Source organism: Pocillopora verrucosa, chromosome 12 (genome assembly GCF_036669915.1).
Source record: "Pocillopora verrucosa isolate sample1 chromosome 12, ASM3666991v2, whole genome shotgun sequence".
Classification (NCBI taxonomy): domain Eukaryota; kingdom Metazoa; phylum Cnidaria; class Anthozoa; order Scleractinia; family Pocilloporidae; genus Pocillopora; species Pocillopora verrucosa.
Window position 1 is genome coordinate 13664264 of NC_089323.1, and position 19583 is coordinate 13683846.

The 19583-nt window shown below is 38.5% G+C and overlaps 1 protein-coding gene across 1 annotated transcript; it reads right to left on the minus strand.

Annotated features, from left to right (window-relative positions):
* Positions 1-156: 156 nt before the first annotated feature.
* Positions 157-19534, minus strand: LOC131770352 (lysine-specific demethylase 4A). The gene is made up of 21 exons (XM_059086064.2): positions 19183-19534; positions 18929-19025; positions 15798-15873; positions 14924-15229; positions 14674-14723; positions 13880-13983; positions 12628-12765; positions 12322-12381; positions 11641-11852; positions 10716-10834; positions 8057-8229; positions 7417-7648; positions 6852-6940; positions 6589-6644; positions 5996-6104; positions 5562-5756; positions 5163-5230; positions 4773-4875; positions 3963-4082; positions 3202-3294; positions 157-2921 (listed from the first exon to the last, which is right to left on the minus strand). The coding sequence occupies exons 1-21, from the start codon at positions 19303-19305 to the stop codon at positions 2826-2828; spliced, it is 2619 nt and encodes an 872-aa protein (XP_058942047.2). The 5' UTR covers positions 19306-19534; the 3' UTR covers positions 157-2825.
* Positions 19535-19583: the final 49 nt, after the last annotated feature.

The following is a 19583-nucleotide window of genomic DNA, read 5'->3' on the forward strand; positions in this document are numbered from 1 at the left end:
AATTGTCATGGTACGATAATTAAAAAAAAAATGATTAAAACGAACATGAAATGAATCATTTTGTGACCTGCGGATACCGGGGCGGAAAAACATCTAACCCTTAACACCCTTATATCAGTATGCATACTCTCCATACTGTTCTCTAAATATTTCCTAAGGCGCCGACAAGGAGAATTTGTTTGTCGATCAAGAGAATATTTAGTTGATGATCATTTCCTTTATTCTCATAACCTTATTGTGTGATACTGTTGGGAGATATTATATGCTAGTCACTCTCAGGGGTTAAAGGGTAAAAACAATAATCCTGGCAGGTGGGCTGCAATTGCAGAAACCATGCAAAAAAAAGCCTAAAAAAACCTCTGCCTCTTAGATACTAGTCAGGCCGCTATTACCTAGCGAGTTACGAAGCTAAATGTTAGCCGCCAGCTGTTGTTAGGAACATCTCAGCCTACTTCCATTTTCTGACCGCACGACACCCTTGATTTAGCCCTCAAGAAATAAATACCATGGGATATCCAGAAATTTTTATTTTGGTTTGACTGCTTGGAAAAATGAGCATATATAACTTAATTGTTTCATGTACAAGTATCGGAGAATTAGAGAAGTTTAACATGGCACAAAACTAGGCACACCAAATTCAAATTGGAAGTCTTTTAAGTTGACCAAATTACAAATTCGTCGCCAAGTCTCCACCGTGATGTTTCAACGAGCCCGCAATCTTCTCTGCTGACTCATTCACGGATAGAGACTTGGTTAAGCAACCCAGGACTGTTCTCTGAGCAACTCTCAATCGAGTGTCGAAAAAATCCCGAATTACGCCAGCTTTGCCTCAAAGCGATGAGTGATTTGTTAACAAATTAAGCGCAAATCTCTCAACCAATCAGAAACAGAACCAAAACAAATCGTGCCTTTTCGTTTTCCCGCGCTTAAAATTGTTAAAAGAATTTTCCTTTACGTTCCATTGGTTCCTTTTGATGCTGTCCATTGTTCTGATTGGCCGTCGAGATTCCTTTCACTGAAGAGAATTTTAAGACACTCAATCGGAAAGCGCTCTCATTCTTAAAAATCTAATTTTACGGGTCGAGTATCACCATGCAAGTCTTGAAACGAGCCTCCAGTCTACAAATGAGTGGAAAGTGAAGCTACAATACCCCAAAACACCTAATACTTAATTGTTTACGTTTCATTTGCGAAAGATAGCAGTACTTCATTAAATACCTCATACGCTGTTAAATAAGCAATCATAAATAGCAGCCAATATGCAATTTTATCTACAATTAACGAGCGAGCTCTCGAGTAAATTAATTTTAGTCAAGTAGTTTAGGTTGTATCTAAAGAGAATTTTAAAGCTACATGTAAGAGATCACATCTATCATTAGATTTAATTTCGAGTCTTACGCAAGCTGTTCAACTAAAGAATAACGTAACAGGCACCAAGCATGTTTGAATGATTCGGTTTAGAGTGCTCACGTGATTAAATTCGCAAATCAGGATTGAATATTTCAAGATCCCCTTAAAACTCTCCCAACACGGAGGGGTGTGTGATCTCCTTGCTTTTCCTTCCGGTACAAGACCTTAAAAAATAAATTCGTTGTTTTCAAGTTTAAATTTAACGACATCTTATCTCCAACGAAGGACAATACATGTTTAAAGTATGAATGAATTTGAAAAACGACTGTGTTAGTATAAAGTGCTGTATCGCTGTAATTAGATCGATTCAGGCACAGATCGTATGAAAATCCTATCAGACAAATGCCTTGCAATATGCTATTCACTTGCTTCAAATGGTTTAAATAAAGCTAACATTTATAGCTTTTTTGTAATGAACCTAGAACCATTTAACAATGTTTGCCAAAATACATTTTTTTCGGCGCCGAAAAAGTGGATACTTAGCTCACACAAAATGCCTCATAATATAGCATAACGTCCTTGAGAAACAAAACTTCAAAAATACCCCAAAAAAATATACTCAGAAAGGAATTTTTTAAAATACGAAAGCGAATCCCTTGCACCTTTGAAGAAGATCATTTGAATGACTTCACACTCATTAACTTTTCATGCTGCATGAACATACACGCGAGCACAGGAATCTTATACCTTGTTCACACAATAGCGTAAACATGTTTTGAAGCTTTTTTGTCGAATAAGATTTAAATTTGTTTCCTACATAAAAGCTTCTTCACCCGAAGTTTGTTGTCTTCAAATTTAGCGAATTCAAAATACAAGTTAGTGCCTACTAGAATCCTATGGAAAATTCAGTTTTTTAGTTCTGTTTCTGATTATCACTCAGGTAAACCAGGTTTAATTAAACGTGTTTTGCTGGTGTTAATGGGTTATCAAAATCATTTTTTGAGGTCAGCTCTTAACTTCCTTCGTCGTCTCCAGCTGAACTACCAGAATTTTCTCGTGTTTATGAATACCAATGATATAAGCTCCTGTTTTGATTGATCAGTTCGTTAACGAAATTACTGATTTCGTAGCTTGTAAGACACTCGAGACAACTAGTGCTGTAAAAAAGGCTCGAGGGATTCACTTCCTTTTCGTTTTCTTCCAAGACTAGCTAACCACAAGCTCAAAATATTACTGGGATTAATGGGCCCGCCCATTAAGAGAAATAAGCACACAAGGCTGCTTTTATCGCAACTTGACACAATTTGTTTTCAATAGGCTGACTTGCTATGAAAGGTTTTCCGCTGATGATCTTGAACTTCTTACCCAGGAGATTGACCTTCAAAACCGCGGCTCAAAATGAAGATGGCGGAAACCATGGCCCCTTTATCAATATCGATAAAAGGACGAAATATCCAAAGCTTACAATTAATCTTTCATAGAAAGCGTGGGTTCTGTTTCCTTGGTCGCTTGGCGCTGTGATCAGGAATGTCTTCCCAGTAACACAGATTAGCTGTCTCTGTGGCGGAGGACTGTAAAGTAAAACAAATTTCGAAGGACGGAATCAAAAATTGTCTTTGCAAGTCCAGCGGTTATGCATGGAATGAGTCCCCTGGACTAAAGGCAGTATCTGAGCAATAGCGCACCTACCCCTCCCCTAACCCAACATCAACCTTCAGTTGTTATCAGTTGACTGTTTTGGGTTGTTGTTCTCACCAAAACACTTCACCCAGACCTCTTCATATATTGACCATTGAAAAGAGATCCCCCCCTCCCAAAAGTAGCGCCACTTGGATGTTCGCTTAAACTTACCAGTCGCTGTTGCACTTTAAGAGGAAGTTCTTCACTTGCTTTGTACACGTCCTCCCGGCGGACGCTTAACCACGAATCATCTTCGAATTCAACCTAATCCAAAACAAAATGGTTTCAAAATTTCTCGTGTTCGTTCAATGTTACGTAGAGTAACGCCAATCGTTACATTGTACGTTCTCTATTTTCGTGTTTTGTATGTACTGTGGTATTCCTAAACCTTCAGTTAATGGGTGAAATGATGGGGAACATACAGATGATTGGAGAAAAGTTGTCAGAAAAAAAGCGTAAAAGTGAACGCGACAACCCCGAAATCTGTTGTGGGTAGTCTTCAGGTCACGGTTCCTTGAGCTCGGGATTTCAGAGAAACCTGGAAAACGTCACGGCAAGGACGAGGTATCGCGGGTTTGATGAATTCTGTTAATCATGTATTTATTTGACTTATTAAAATTGATTGGTTACCGGATACCCAGAAGACATTTCGAGATTGCGGCGTGCACTTTCGTCTTTTTTTGCCGACAACCTTTTCTCGTAACAGCTGTATGCGGGAGTATGACTAATTCCGCAGGAACACGTGATCCTATTTGAGCTAATGAGGATAGCTTGGTGGAGTTAATTCCTTCCAGGAGGACCATCCTGTCCGTCCAAGTTGCTTTATAAGTAGAGGATCCCCCTTTATCTACTCTTTCTTTGCACCTTAATCAGAAAAAAAACATCTTTGCGAATTTTGTGGACCTTTCATAGAGTCAAGATAACTTACATACCTGGTATGTAACGCTTATTCTTCGGCCAGTGACTCTGGCTTTATACAGTCCACCGTCCTCGCTCCACCTGACTTGAATAACCCTTCCTACAGGAATATCCTCTTGTGTGTTGTCATGACCCTACAAAGAACAAGAAAAGCAACATCATTAGTAAAAAAGCTGTGGTCATTCTTCTAAAAGAGCTCAACTACGGTCTGTGCAACATGAGAAATTTATCTTTATTATCTGAGCACGTCATTTGCAATCTAACTATGGCCACTTATTTCACTTCTTCTACCCACTTTGGTCTTTCTCTCTTTCGTCGCACATATTAAGCACTTCGATCAATGAGCAACATTTGAGCCTAGAAACCCTTGAGCCTTAGAGGTCACTGACTTAAAAAACCCGGTTGGCCAGAAAATTCACCGAGTCCCCAGGTCGTTACTGTAGTGCGAGTCCTGCCCGATTCCTAAATTTTTTCGGGCTCACATTTACTTATCTCACTGTGTAGATCAACACTTCAGTACTTAAGTGCTCTAAACTTGCCTTTTTTAATTAGCCCACAAGTAGTGTTTTTGCATGTGATATCTAAACTATTATCATTTATGCCTCTCAAAGAGGAGTTTTAGGAATATCTTATATAGCTATAACTATTTGCGCATTTTTTTTCTAACGATTTTAAACGATTTTTAGAAGCTCACTGACTTTGGTCTGCGCATTAAATCATATTTACAAGTATTTTCCGCTATATAAATTATACCATCATTATTATTCTTATCAATTTTATTATTATTATTACTGTTATTTCTTCATTTACTACAAGCTTCTTACCACAATGTCAGTTGGAGGTAAATTATCGCAGTACGTCCCATCATCAAATGACACCACATAATACTCATCAGTTGTCGTGTCCTGCACCACGCCCCTGTAATATCTGAGACAAATGCAGCAGACCCAAATTAAGAGTCCATCAAGGTACGCAGACTATCTAAACTACCTTGGTAAATTAGTTAAAATTTACGAGTTGATTTAAGGCACATTACTGTCTCCTCCACCCCTCCCCTGCCCTACCCCACCCCGATGCGATGCTAGTCAATCGCAAATGACCTCACTAACCAAAGGTTTCCTTCTGCCTCCTTGCAAGGAGGCTCTGTAAGAGTAGTGAGAAAAACAGAATGCATGGGAAAAAAAAGAAACAATATTTGAACTGATCTAATTTACCTTCCATTTTTGTGCTTGGCTACAACGGATTCACCGAAATGAATAACAGAGAAGTCTCTCTGCTTTCCCTGAGAAAATAAGGGAAAAGATGAAGTTGTATAAACAATCTTTTACCTTTCCTCCTAAAGAAAAATGAAATAATCGTTAGGCACTTTGCGTTACCCCATGAATCACCTCAAAAACCTCTCGTTTGTCCTCAACCTAAAGAGTAGCATTATTTTCAGCTTCCAGAAAAATTACGTCCTTTTTTCTTTTCAACATCTTATCGCTCCGCGTTATGAACAGCGGATCACAGAGCCAATAAAAAGCAAATAAGGAATATCAAGGGAATTTGAAGTTTATGATCGGAATACGCTCTTAGTGGCAACAAGGCATTTGCACTACATAAAAGAATCTTACTTTAAATCTTGTTCTCAGATGTCTCTCGCAGTAGGTTTCCGTAGGTTGCGGCCAATCACTTGGCTCCAGCACGAACCCGGCCAAAACAAAGCACGTCACATGAAAGGATATTGCACACTTTCCCGCGCAACATTGTACGCATGCACCATTATCCCTTCCGCTGGCCGTGGAACTTGATCGACAATAAAAACATTTCTAAAGAAACGCAAAAGAAGAGCATGACGCACTGAACCAGGTACCGTGGGACTGACTCGAAAGCAACATGACAGAACAAGGAGGATAGCATGACACATCATAATACTAACAGGGTGAAACAAACATACATACATGCCAAAAAAACAGAACGCCACAGTGAAAGTAGCAAGGCGTATGGAGATAAAGTTACCACAATATTATAATGAACGAAAAGAAAAGAACAAAAGTGCTCCACTTACAAGTTTTCTTCTTGCTGAAGTAATTTTATCGATGTTAACTCCTTCCCTAAGATTCACATCGACAAAGAACACTTCAGGTACAGCTACTGCACATCCTATATGAACCCATCTGCAAGAAACGACACGAGAGAGTAGTTGTAAGTGATATTAGGGACCTTAAGCGGTCAAGAATAAAAAAATATATTTTTTATTTTTAGCAAGAATTTCGCAAATAGCACGAATTTCTCAAATGGCTGGATGTGTTTACCGTCTCTTGCGGCGTTACACCCAAACTTCAGCATAACACATGTGCGCAGCGTTAAGTTCCAAATCGAAACTTTAACAATTTTCCGTCGCGGTTTCCGTTCTCAGACCACATCAATTTTGGTGATTTCACGCGCTTTTTAAAATGCACGCGCTCAACTATGGTTCTGCTCACTAGTTCTTTTGTTTTTGATCCTTCTAGGGATGTTTGCTTATTGGCCAGTTTGTGGTCCACACCTTAACGAATAAAAAGGAGTCACTAGGGAGAAGACTGACTCCGCATCGCAATGATAAGTACGTTGTCGACCATAAACACGATAAGGTATTATCCTCTGGAGTGTTGAAAATACCTGCTGTCTGTTGTCCTCTTCAAAGCGCCACCACCCAGTCTACATAACGAGCAATACTGTGAGGGAAAAAAAACAATCTCATGAGAAATACGAAATATCTTTTCGATATTGATGATATCAATAGCGAGTTGGCGTCCAAATCTAGTTTTCGTAACATTTTAAAGACAGTATTGCACATTCAAAGGGTAGCAATGCGCACATCAAGGTACAAGGTCTTCATCTTTGAATAAAAGGGCGCACGAACACAAACCAGATCTACTCACACTATTTTCAATGGCTGATTGATCATCTTGAAGACATCTTTGACATTTCCACTGGCCATCACTTGGAGCATGACTTACACCATAACAACCTAACACAAAATCCAGTACAAACTCTTAAAACTGATTTCATACAGCTGGTTGTTTATATTATGGTACCCTTCATTCCAACAGGCAACAGTATGGTTTCAAACAACAACAGTTACTAATCTCAATTTACTTCAATCAACTTTACGTCGATGTATTACTCACTCAAAGTACCGGCGAGTGAATGTTCAGCGCAGTCTCATGAGCTCCTTTTAGAATTTGTGACCGACCTGTACTCTTGAAAGCATATGTATTTCCCCTTAAATCAATGAAACATTATAAGAACCCAGCTGTATTTCGCTAAGAACCATTTACATTCAGTTCGTGGGGGCCGCGAGACATGGCGGGAGTAAAGAACCTCGACCACAGGGCCACCACGTAACTCACCACGAAATAAAGTAAATAAAACTAACACTCCTCACAGAAAACTCTTTTTCGTCAAAACAACACATTCTTTTCCGTGATTCAGTTTTCTACTCACTTGCATGAACAAGTAATTTACATGATGCACATCGTAGCAGAGGACTTGCTGTATCTGTGGTGAACTTTTTGTCCAGCCAAGAGCTCATACTCTCAGGACTGGAGTCGTCCGACATGAAGCAAATCTCTGGTACTTTAGGGACAGACAGCTTTTCGGTCAAACCTGTTAGGTTTATCGTTAAATTGGAAAGCGGTTTGTGGAGATTTTCTCTTAGATGTACTAGCAGATTATCCTGAGAAATAAAACATAAGTGGCTAGTAAGTTTCTGCTGCTGCGCAGCAAAGCAGGCTAATGAAGCGTTTAAGGGAAACATACGACAGGTGCCTCGGACTAGCGTGGGGAAATGCAATTGCTTCGAGGCGCAGGAAATTTTAGACTGGTGTTTTGTATTAGAAATGCACATGGAAAATCATGCACATGGGTTTGAGAAAAGTGCGATCAGTCACACGCTTGAGAAAGCAACAGATACAAAGGAGTATCACTCTTCCAAGTGAAAATACGAAATATTTACCCTGATCAGAGTATAACGCACGGATGTTTTCGACAAAAGACAACGCACGGCAGTCCAAACAATCGCCTCGTGTTGGTCATTGCATTGCGTCCCTAATCTCAGCTTTTTCCCAAAAAAAACCTTTCTTACCTCTGATTTTGAGAAGAAGCTACAAACAGAACAATGAGGTTCCTGCTGTGAGAGAACGATGTTAAAAGCCTGTTCCATCTCAAAATTCGGCAGCTGATGATGCCATAGCCCGTCAAGAATACTAGACAGTATTTTATTGGATGTGCTAGTTTTTCCTCCTTGATCTTTCCGACCTGCAAGTTAAAAAAAAATCGAGATTTTGACGTAATAGGGTCTTTCAAAGGGTTGGAATAACATTATTCCGTTATCTCTCGGCAAATTCTACTTTATCCTGGCTTACTTTGAGGCACTTTTTCAAACTTTTACCACTTTTGGCCAGAAAATCATCAGCATTTTGTTACTAACATTAAGACACTTTACCCTTCAACTCCTAGAGTGACTAGCATCTAATTTCTCTTTACAATATCGCCCCTGGATCAAACATGAAGGTCACGAGAATAAAGGAAAAGATCACCAACTAAAGAAGCTTTTGATTGTTTGACAAAATCTCCTTGTCAGCACCTAGGGTTTTGTATGCATAACAGTATGGAGAAAACGCATATTGATGTTAGGGTTTAAAAAGGTTAAATCAAGTATATCGACATTATGTTGTCGAGAAGCTTCTCCAGGTATAATAACTGCAGTAAGTTGCCTCATGGCAGGGATGTTTACTAACTAATATCGGATCAATATCAGTATCTGGGCAACTACCCACCTACCCCTCCCCTAACCCAACATTAACCCTAAACTTGTTATCAATAGACTGTTGTTGGGTTAGGGGAGGGGTGTGTGGGCAGTTGCTCAGACACTGATATTGATCCCTAATATCTATTCAATATCTATCTAAGCCCATCGTTTCTCCTGGGGCATGGGCCGTCAAAAACAGTCCGCCAGAGATCTCTCTTCTGAGAAATTCTTTCTTATTGGCTCCATGAGTGGCCGCTCTTTCTGATGTCAGCCTCAAGGTCATGAAGCCAGGTATTCCATGGTCGCCTTCTTTCGCTCTTACCGTGGGGATTCCAGCAGAGGGCGCGTCTTAGGACATTTAATAGAGTGGTTTAGCAAGAGGAAGGGAATGTCAGTTGACAACGGCGCGCGTAGAAAAAATATTGATAAGAAACTGGGTCGAGAACGTCGCCCCGTCGTGTCTCAGAAGAGACTTAGCAGTCGTTGCAACGAACCGTCAACGTTGTATTTGTTCTTGAACATCCTAACCTCGGCTCTTTAAAGATCACTATCACCTTTGAATTTTCGGTTTCATAGACGACTTAAAGGACAACGAAATTACCTTCTTTGAGAGTGTAATAAGTGCAAACAGAGGATAGTTTACTACAAGTGAATTGTTAATATGAATCCACAAGGGCGATGAAACTTTGAAACTATTCCATTCCAGTTAAGTCTCGAATCTGCAGATTCATCTATCAAATTTTGAAGCCCACTAAATATGTTTTTTTCTATGATTTGCGTCGCTATCAATCCGTTTAGTGCTTCTACTCGTTTTTCCTTATAATTTTGTTAAGCATAATTTGGAATTGAAAATGTCGTCGTTTTTCCCCTTGTTTACTAAATATTCTTCTCAATCATGACAGTACACCTCTCTTGAGCACCACCTTCTTATAGTTGCAATGCATTTTGAACGGAGTTATCAGGAGTTATGGCGAAAACATGTAGAAATCAAGCGACCCAAAGACGGAGTTCTTTACGATCAGTTCCCGTTTAACCATGACGTCACCAACGAAACGGTTAGACTGAGGAATAAGACTTGTTTTATTTTGTTTTTGTTTAATTTAATTTTTTTAACGAATAAAGTCGTTCAAGGCTGAATCAAATTAATAGATTTAGAAAGCCGTGCCAAAATCAAGTTGATTGTCATTTTCTTACGTAGCGAGAGCATGAATTTCTTTTCTTAGTTTTCACCGGCACTGATCAAAAATTAAAGACATAAAAAAGTGCAAACCCGAGCTATTCTCAAATTTTTTTTATCTCTGACTTTAAATCACAGAACACTTTTTAATCACGATTAAAACGACAATGACAACAAATAACACTGGATAATACAGTAGGTAAGCTTTGTGTTGTTTCATTTTGATAAACTTCAACATGAAGCAAGTTTCGTGTACTGATGAATTCACGATAAAATTAACAGCAACCCATTCTTAGAGTTTTTATACAGGGTTTAAGAAATGTATCAAAGAAAACCCCCTTACGTTGTTTAAAGCCTAGCTCAATTACGAAAAAAGGTAACTGAGCATGAAATCTTGGATCGCTTGCTAACGAACGTGTTTCCTTACGGGAATCCAGAATTAAAGTAGCGGTAAATTTTCACAAATACACCGAATAAAACAAAGAAAGGGACCTGATTATCCTAGAAATGAGTTCTGAAATAATTCCAAACAGTATTATCTCGTTTATAAGTGCACAATTAACGCAAATCCTAGGCGTTTTGATCGCGACGGGAAAACCAGCAAAATGACGTCCTGAACTTGATGGGGAGAACGGCATCGCTAACACGGGAAGTCGAAATAGAGTCGTGTCCAGATTAACCGCGCGCTTTCCTGTTCTGAAATGACATTCCCGTCCTCTTGCTAAATCACTCTAATGTTGGTTTGCGCAAGGTGTGCCCTATTACTAACTAATAAATGGACCTCATTAGGTACGAACAAGTGAGTTGAAGGTGCACCTTTTCTTTTCTTGGTTTCTTCCATTTTATTTCTTCTCCCAGCACTGCTGGGGACAGTGAAGGATTTTGTAACCACGGGCTGTCTTTTAGATGCAGATTTTCGTCTCTCAAGAGACCCTCTAGGAATTAATCAAAAACATATTTTAGCTGTTATTTCCTTCCAAAGAAATGAAATGCGTATTCAAAATGATACAGTAATTCTTTTTAATCTGTATGTATAGGGCCAAGGAGGCCTTCCAACTACTTCTATGAGGTATTCGATCGTACAATTGGAACGGGAAATTATTCTTTTAACGAATTTATCACGATTTTTCGGCGGGTTTCAACAATTTAAAGATTTTTTTTACAAGTTTTCTGTGATTCAGAGGCACTTGGGTTGAAATCCTCACGGGGAATGTTGATTTTGATTTGTTCCGCGTCAGCGATAAATGCTTATCGCCCTTCTTTAGAGCGCATTCCAAATTCATCGTAAAACTATACGCAAATGAAAAAAGAAAAAAAACGGAAAATCAGAGAGAAGGAAGATATCGCAAGTACCCAATAAGAATTTTAAGTAAAAACAAGCAATCTTCGCGAAGGGCAGAAAAAAGCGAGAGATCTCCGGGCTAATTATCGAGCGAAGTAATGCAAACTAACTCCGGATAATTTATCATTATCAACCGAGTTGATAACGTGAATTGGCCGCCTTAAAGGATTTCAAGCTGACGTTTCGAGCATTAGCCCTTCGCTCTGACGAGGGGCTAGCGCTCGAAACGCAAGCTTTAAACTCTTTACGGTGGCCAATTTACGTTATCAACTCAGTTCATAATACTTAATTACCTTGCTAGACCCTCCCGCTGAAACAGCACCACAGTTTCTTTAAAAAGTTACCCCCTTCCTTCAAAACTAATTCAGTTGCTTTAGACAGGAAACGTTCTCTAAATACCTTGCTAGCGTTTCTTTCAATTTAGCAAGGGGCATGTCATCATCGACATCTATATGAAGACCCTCTGACTTGATTTTTTCTTTCCCCGGCGGTCTATCTTTTTCGTTTTTCTTTTTCTCTTTCCCTTCCTCGTGTTGCTCTTCTTCCTCGTCATCCTCGCTGTCACTGCTGTCGTCATGTTTGGACTTCAGATACTCTTCCCACTTGTCTGGCTGGAAAATCAACAACAGCTTTTAATGTTAATACACTTTAATTCAAATAATAATAATGTTCACAATGATGGCAATAAAAAGCGAAATTAAGCAATGGTGTTCCACAAGGTGGCCCTTCTTAACCACTGTTTCCAGGTCGAACCGGAATTTAGAATGTAGGATTTAGTGGAGGTAGGAAAACCAGAGGACGTGGAGAAAACCTCCGGTTACTATGGATTGTGCATCTTGTCAAACTTTAGTTTAATTTTTCAAGCCCTCCATTTCCAATATTTCCGTTTTCTCTTCATCCATGGTCAGCTTTGTCCCTACTTGCGTTTTTATTGTCTCTTCGAAGGTTTTTATTTTGTTTCTCTCTTAAAACTAATATTTCTTTTTCTCCCTCAAGTGGAGGGAATTTTGGCAACGATTACTCTAAATACTACAAGGCATTGTGTTGGTAATTTATTTTTACTTTGTTAAGCTAACTTACTTGAAATGTCTTAACGAAGACATCCATGCAAATCTTAACGGTGTCTTTTTTACACATACACTGAAAGAAATCAAATATAAGGTTACCAGTGCCAGAGAAACCAATTTGCAGCTCGATACAAAGTTAAAATCCCAGAAAGGGCATCCTCCAAAAAAAAAAAATTAACAAAGATTATCATCAGAAGTATTGAGGAAAGAATCACGGTATATCCCCACTTCTATGCTCTTTTTTGAGTTTTCATAACTCTGTCCTACTTACGAAAGTAAATACATAACATTAGAGTATTGTAAAAAGTCTACTACTCACAACTTGTGCTTTCTTTCCAAAATCAATCCATCTTTCAGACGCAAAATTCGTCGACTCAGCACAGTTAAAACCATTGTTAAAACCACAGTGATAGCCATAAGGAAAGGTGATCATAAATTCGCCAGCTTCTTGTGTTATCTGAAAACGAACAAGGTATTTCAGATTTCATTATAACATAGCTAGTAAATTGTGTAATCAAATTCAATTGCGCGAGCGTGCTTCATATTCCTATTGTGCACACTCATGACGTTAGCAAACAAGTCCCTCGAGAAAAAAAATTTCCATCGGGTTGAAAATGTTATAAAACAATTGGTTTTAATTGGTCAAGAAGCTAGAGTTACGCAACTCTTACGCATCTTTCGTGCTCTCCGAACTTCCCGCGTGCTTCAGATCTCGATGAACGCACGCTGACGTATGAGTTTAATTGAAAAATAGGTACATCTAAATAGAGGTGTGGATAATCACTTGCTTTCGAGTGCAATTTGGGATAAATTGGCACAAGTAAATTTTTCAGAGGCTAACCAAATTACTAACTTATCTTAAATTGCATGATAAAAACAATTTGGCTATTTGTTAATAATATAAGAGCAAAAATTCAAGTCTGTTTTCCAAACTAGTTGTGTTTAGATCGGGTCATGGCTCACTGGTTTGGCCGTATGGCTTTGCATTGTTGTCGGAGTAGTTGGGCTCTTCCTTTAAGAACTTGCTTTGAGCTTTTAAAATCTGTTACGAATAATAGAGCATTTGTACTCTTTCTCTTATAGGTATCGTTCAATAGCAGTAACCATTACACGAAGGCTGTCAAGCTCGTAATCTTCCCCGTCATTCTTACGAAATGTTGTGAAAAATTCCGCAGCAATTTTGTTCAGGGCCTCCGTCCTAGCCACTTTTGGAAGCCCACGACTTCCAGACCTTAAGCCGGTTTATTGTGCTCTGTTAGGTGTTGTTTGTTACTAGCATTCTCCTTCAAACTCTAGGTTAAAATGTTGTTCCTTTCTCCTACCTGTCCGCCATCTTTTTTTTTTTTGACCACTCGAGACTTTCTCGTCAATGAATTCAATTTCAACTGTTTTTACCAAATCTCAACTTCTTGTACTGTTTAAGATTAATTAACGCGTTCTCAACCACTGCATATGCTGAATTTTTTGCACACACATTACTATGAAGAGAATACCTTGAAATTACTTCCAAACTTTGCTTTGCAAACAAAGTCCTAGGCGCTCAAAAGGTGGATATGTAATTGTTAAGATACCTTATCATATGGTATTGAAAACTTTCTAAGCACTTGGGGTGAGATAATAGTCATCTTGTGTCTAAGAAACTGGGAACAGCTTTGAAAGCTTCCGGGAAAGAAACCTGTGAGAAAAAAGTTGGAAAGCATAAAGATTGAAGGTTAAGGCTGGCTACAGTCTATATTTATTACTTATATGGGAAAGCGCAGAATCTAAAATCTTTGCAATTCTATCCATTACCTATTTCCAAACCTGCCGTTTGATAACTTTTCACCACGCCTTTTTCTCAAATTCGATACTGTCACGTGAGTCATGTCGATGTGTGACAGCAGCCTTATCACCTTACTGTCGCACTTCAGTTGTGCAGAAAAGACCACAGAGGATATCGAAGAGAATTTTGGTCCTGAAGTTTGACGGAAATTGCTTTCCTTACATGCTCCAACTAGAAGAATTCCAAGGCGAATTTTGTCAAACGAACAAATGGTAGCCCAGAAATTAAACGGATGGGGGAAGAGGGCTTATGTTCGACATTTTTCGGCCGAAAGGACCAAATTTCCTCTCTCGTTACTTTTGCACCGTACTGTAAAGGGTTCTATACAGCTTCGCAACTTAACTACGAGCACTCCAGTTTTTCCCCTCATTGCCAATTTTTTCTCTTCTTCTGGTGAGAAAGATCGGGTGGAAGTACGAGGAAAAGAAAACAGATGAGAAGAGTTATAATCAGGGATTTCAGTAACTTTTTCTGCCGATGGTGTAATAGGCGGCTGCGCCCAATAAAGAGGCCGTAATGCGAAATCTAAACACGTTTACTTACCTGCAGCAAGTCTTTCCAAGCGCTGGCCATGTTCGGGAGGGATTGCATACCTGAAAAATGTAGAAAAAAATCAGACTAATGTTGTCAAAATTTACGGTGTGTTTGATTCCCTTCTTTCAATAACCCTTTTCACAGTAGCCACAATAACACCGCAAAAGCCTATTACTGAGGACATGTACATAATATTTTCCCCAATAAGCCTTGATCATCATTTGTTAACAAACATTTCAGTAACTGAGCGAGTTCTCACCAAGTCTTTGGAGCTCCAAAATGTAAGTAGTTTATACTGTAGAGATCCATATCCTCAGTATGCCATGCAAATGTAGCTTTCCACATCCCAAAGTACAAATATGGGGTGTTTACTCCCTCGATATGGACTCCATATTGATTCTTGATCAAATCAAGAATTGTTCCTAATCTTCCTATGTTCCATTCTTTCACATCCTTGTCGTACACTGTGCCGGGAATATCAGCTGCGTAAACTGGGTTGTTGAATGTCACGTTTTTCCAGTATTTTCTTTCAATCTCATCTTGATCTCCCATGGGAGGTCTGTGCCTGAAAACAAAGATACAATGGAGTTCAACAAGACTTAGAATGTAAAAGTACTTGTTGAGAGTGAAAAAACACTCAGCAGCTCCAGTGTGCTCCACTCATTTCCCCATTATGGGAGGTGTAGGGCACCCATGTTTCACTTAGTCAATGCCACCCTCTTTTCTGGAACCATATGAATTCCATTCAAGGTAACTCACTGATTCAGGAAAGATCACTAAGGGTGTTGAAATTATTCAAACACATCTAAACATTCGTGATGGAGTAATATGACTTGGCAAACCCAGCTTTGAAGGGGGAAAGGAATTAATCTCAACATATCCAGATTAAAAGTCGTTTACAAAGGCCAGTCGTCAGACAGGTTCCAAAACTAGACCCAGTATAGGTGACAGAGGAGTGAAAAATTAGGTTCTATCACTTCCTGACAAGGTGACAAAAAATTCCAGATCAAAACGACCTCGTTTTAAAGAGATTGTGTCCTCTTCTCAGCACTTGTGCGCCAACTCTACAAAACCTCATAAGTTCCAACATCATAAAACTTATTTTAAATGTGTCTCCTCACACCAACGTGTACCTTTCACTGTTGGCAAGTTTCTTGAATTCACTAAAAGACATTGCCTTCTTCTGTACATTGAACAGCTGGAACAGTCCTTTGAAATAAGCAAGACAAAACATACACTACTCAAATGGTTCAGTGTAATTATCATATTCCTTTACAAATGAAGATTAATGTCAAGCAAAGTAGGAATACCTCTGATTGACAGAAACCTTCGTAACAGCAACAGATAAAAAATGATCTTTGGCACAGTTGTGCAAACTATTAATGGTGTATCCTTATGATGTAATAGACACATTTTTTCAGTCCTTGGGCAAAACTGGCTGCTTGAAAATAAAATAATGGATTGCAAAAGTCAAACAAGTGGAAGAAAATGTAAAAACCTTCCACATGGTTGAAAATGCAATAAAAAATAAGAAATACCAGCTGTGAATTCAAGTTCAAAGGATTTTATTCATTCATTACTTAAAAACTTCTTGGACTGTTGCATATCCTTTGCTTTTTTCCATTCCTCTCTTGCAAATTACTCTAATACTTTATGATTTCAATCCTGTACAAACCAAGCCAAACTACATGTAACTAAATGAGTAAAAAATTGAAAATCACAGGACATTCTATATAAGCCTCAATAACTTGCTAGTTGCTCTCATACAATGATCTAAGGTGTTTGAGTTGAAATTTTACCCAAGATGTCAAGTTCCAAGTGATGACATTGTATGGTGTACTTAAAGAAGGTTTAAAGCAAAGGAACATTTGAAATCAGTTGTCACATTAGTCACAAAAATCAAAACAATCAATGGCAATTGGTGAGTTTTTTCTCAAATTTAAGAGGTACACATAAATCAAGCCCTGTGTGTACCATAATATCAAACCAAGTGAAATACAATGAATCCAAAACTGGAAAGCCATGTGACTACCTCAAGTTTAATTCAAGATATAATAATCTGTGAACCTTGTGAGGTCATAAAAGGTGACTCGTGTTGACTAGGTGAAGATCATGGTGAAAACTTTTATGGTAGGTGGTTTTAGTGTCAAGTTTCCACACAAATTATTGCACATTCTTTGCCTGATCTAATCTGCTGACTGAAGCAAATGGTGAGGTTGTGCAAGCAAATCAGTCCAATTTACTCGCCAGCTAGCTCTTAAAAGCTGTCCTGGAAGGAGTGACCATTTTTCTCAGTATGATGTTAAAAAAAGCATTGGTTTGATATTGTTGCCCTACAACTGTACAGAGAGACCACAGTAAAAATTTTATCAAACATCAGTTTCTTTTACAAGTAACACAGACAGAAACTAAGTACTTTATTCCAAGTACTTACAAAAAACTTGTGACATTGTTGATCCAAACAGTATACAGCAGCTATGTTGCCTACAAAACCAGGGCTCAACATAAAAGGCCAGTTATTTACTCAAGGTCTTACCCAAACAATGGTTTTACACAGTCTGTGGGCTTTCACTATAAGAGGATTGATTTAATGAACTGAATGTCCACCCACTGTTAGCTTTTGACCGTCTTGACACAGTTCACAAAAATAAATGTTCAGATAAAAAGTTCAGCTAAATCAAGTATTGTTAAGGATGCAGTATTGTTAAAAAAAGACTAAACTTTGTTTAAATAACCTGCCTAAAGTCTCTACAGCTCAGTGGTAAAGCATCAGAGCACAGAATCGGAAAGTCTGAGTTTAAACTTCTCACAACTTTTTTTTTATGTCACGTTTGAGGCAACACAAAAAAAATCTCCTTTACAGATGCCCCCATCTTAATGTGATGGTTACTTAGAGATAAAGGACTCTTTGATCAGTAACTTCAGTCTTTTGTCTTTTACAAGGTTTAACAAAAGCCAAATGGAACTTTTTTTGGATGACATCACCTCCGCATCATTACACTGACATACAACCTTCTCCGCTTTCATAAATATGGTAAAGAGTTAGAGGAAAGTAGCCAAAGGTTAATTGTCATGATGAATGATTAAGCTCAAAATTAATAAACAATACCTGAATTTTACAGATAGGCAAGGGAAGGTGAGATTTGAAGTTTTTCCTTTTAAATTTGTGAAGCATGAAATATGGTTTGAAGTACAAGTGACTTGTTTATTTTCTAAATTTGTGGGTGAAATAGGATTAGCCCCTTAAAGATTGAATTTAGTGCTTGACTTCAAAGGTAGCTTTTTCACTTTCTCCACGCTAGACCCTAAAATCTTCCAGTTCCTCTTTCACAGGTTTCTAATCAGTTAACCATCAATAATACTTAGCAGCAATTTCATAGCTAAAAATTGGCACGTGACGATCGGAAAAGGTGGGTCTATAACCTTTGTTTCCACATTTCTAACCTTTAAGGTAAATCGGAAATAATTATTAACGGGTGGTAATTAAAACTCTTAACACAAGTCTTGAAATAAGCTACTTTTTGGTCACCACAATGGAATGTTTCACTTTGCAATTTAAATTTCTTCAGGATTACTTTTGTGAGGTTTTGATGACTTCGCTAATTAACAATAGGAACTAATCATCTACAGATGCTGCGGAAATGAGGCACAAAACCAGTTCGTTGTCGGAAGAAAACGTGGTTTGCATTTTAAAAACCACGAGTTCACTGATACCCATGGATGCTAAAGTTAACTGTGAACAATAACACAATCATAGACCTTGGTAGAAAGTATGTAAACACCTTTTGCAGCGCCTGTTAAACGCAAGTGAGTTGTTTTTGTTTCGCTCTTAAGTATTAAATGCTTCATTGAACCTGGCAGCAAAACATTTCAACAGAACGCAGTTTTCTGCAATTGCCTGTGTGACAATGAAACTGTAGCTAAGTCCTGACTTTTCACTCATATTCTAACATATGGCTGAATACAAATTTATTGTCGTGTATGAAATTTCGAACTTTACTTGCTATCTAGTGTCAAACAATTAAGACTTATATTTTGCGCCTATGAAAATAAGCTTAGCTTACTGTCACGGAACCATTTCTGGTTCTCGTCTTTGTCGAGTTAAAAGCTCACTCTCACCTCGAGCCGACATTTCCTTCTTAATGGAGAATTTGAATTCGATAGTGAAATTTATCATGTCTCTTGTTTAGAGAAAATGGACCACTAAGCTTACTATTTTAGCTCACTAAGTTTTTCTTTCAGTACACCTTGGATTTCAACCTACCTTGAGTTCCAGTTACAACTTGTAATATTGGCGCCGGAATCATAGTGTCTATGTCTTCATAACTTTTACGAGGAACCCATTCTTTGGGAGGTATGACCTGAATATAATTCAAAGAGAACAAATACCTTCACAAGCTGTTTATTAACTCGGTGTAGTCTTGCTATTTTTCACCACGTGTGTTCAAACTGGACGCTTTGTAAACAAACGAAAGCTTTAAAATAAAGAAAGGTTCAGGCCGGTTTTATACTGCTAACCTTAGCAACACCAGCTCGATGAGCTCCCATCTCTTCCATCTTACGAATATAAGCGGAGAAATCCGCAAACTCTTCCAAAGTTGGACGAAACACCATAATTTTGTTCCCCTCTCCTGAAGCCATCTTTCGTCCTTGGGTTTTGTATGCACAACTCAACTGGTCCCTCAGATTTCTCAATTAAAACCACTCCAATCCGCGGATTAAGTTCGAGGGCCTACATAATTACGTTTCCTGCTTTTCATTGCGACGTGCCAAATGTAAGGAAACGCTGAAAGTTTTTCGTTTCGCCCACAGAAACTTTTTTTCTCTGTGATGTTTCTTTGTTCGCGGCTTTCTGTTGTGACATGAGCAACTTGACGTATTAGCCACGCCTCCGATCAAAAATCTTCCCTAGTGGGGAT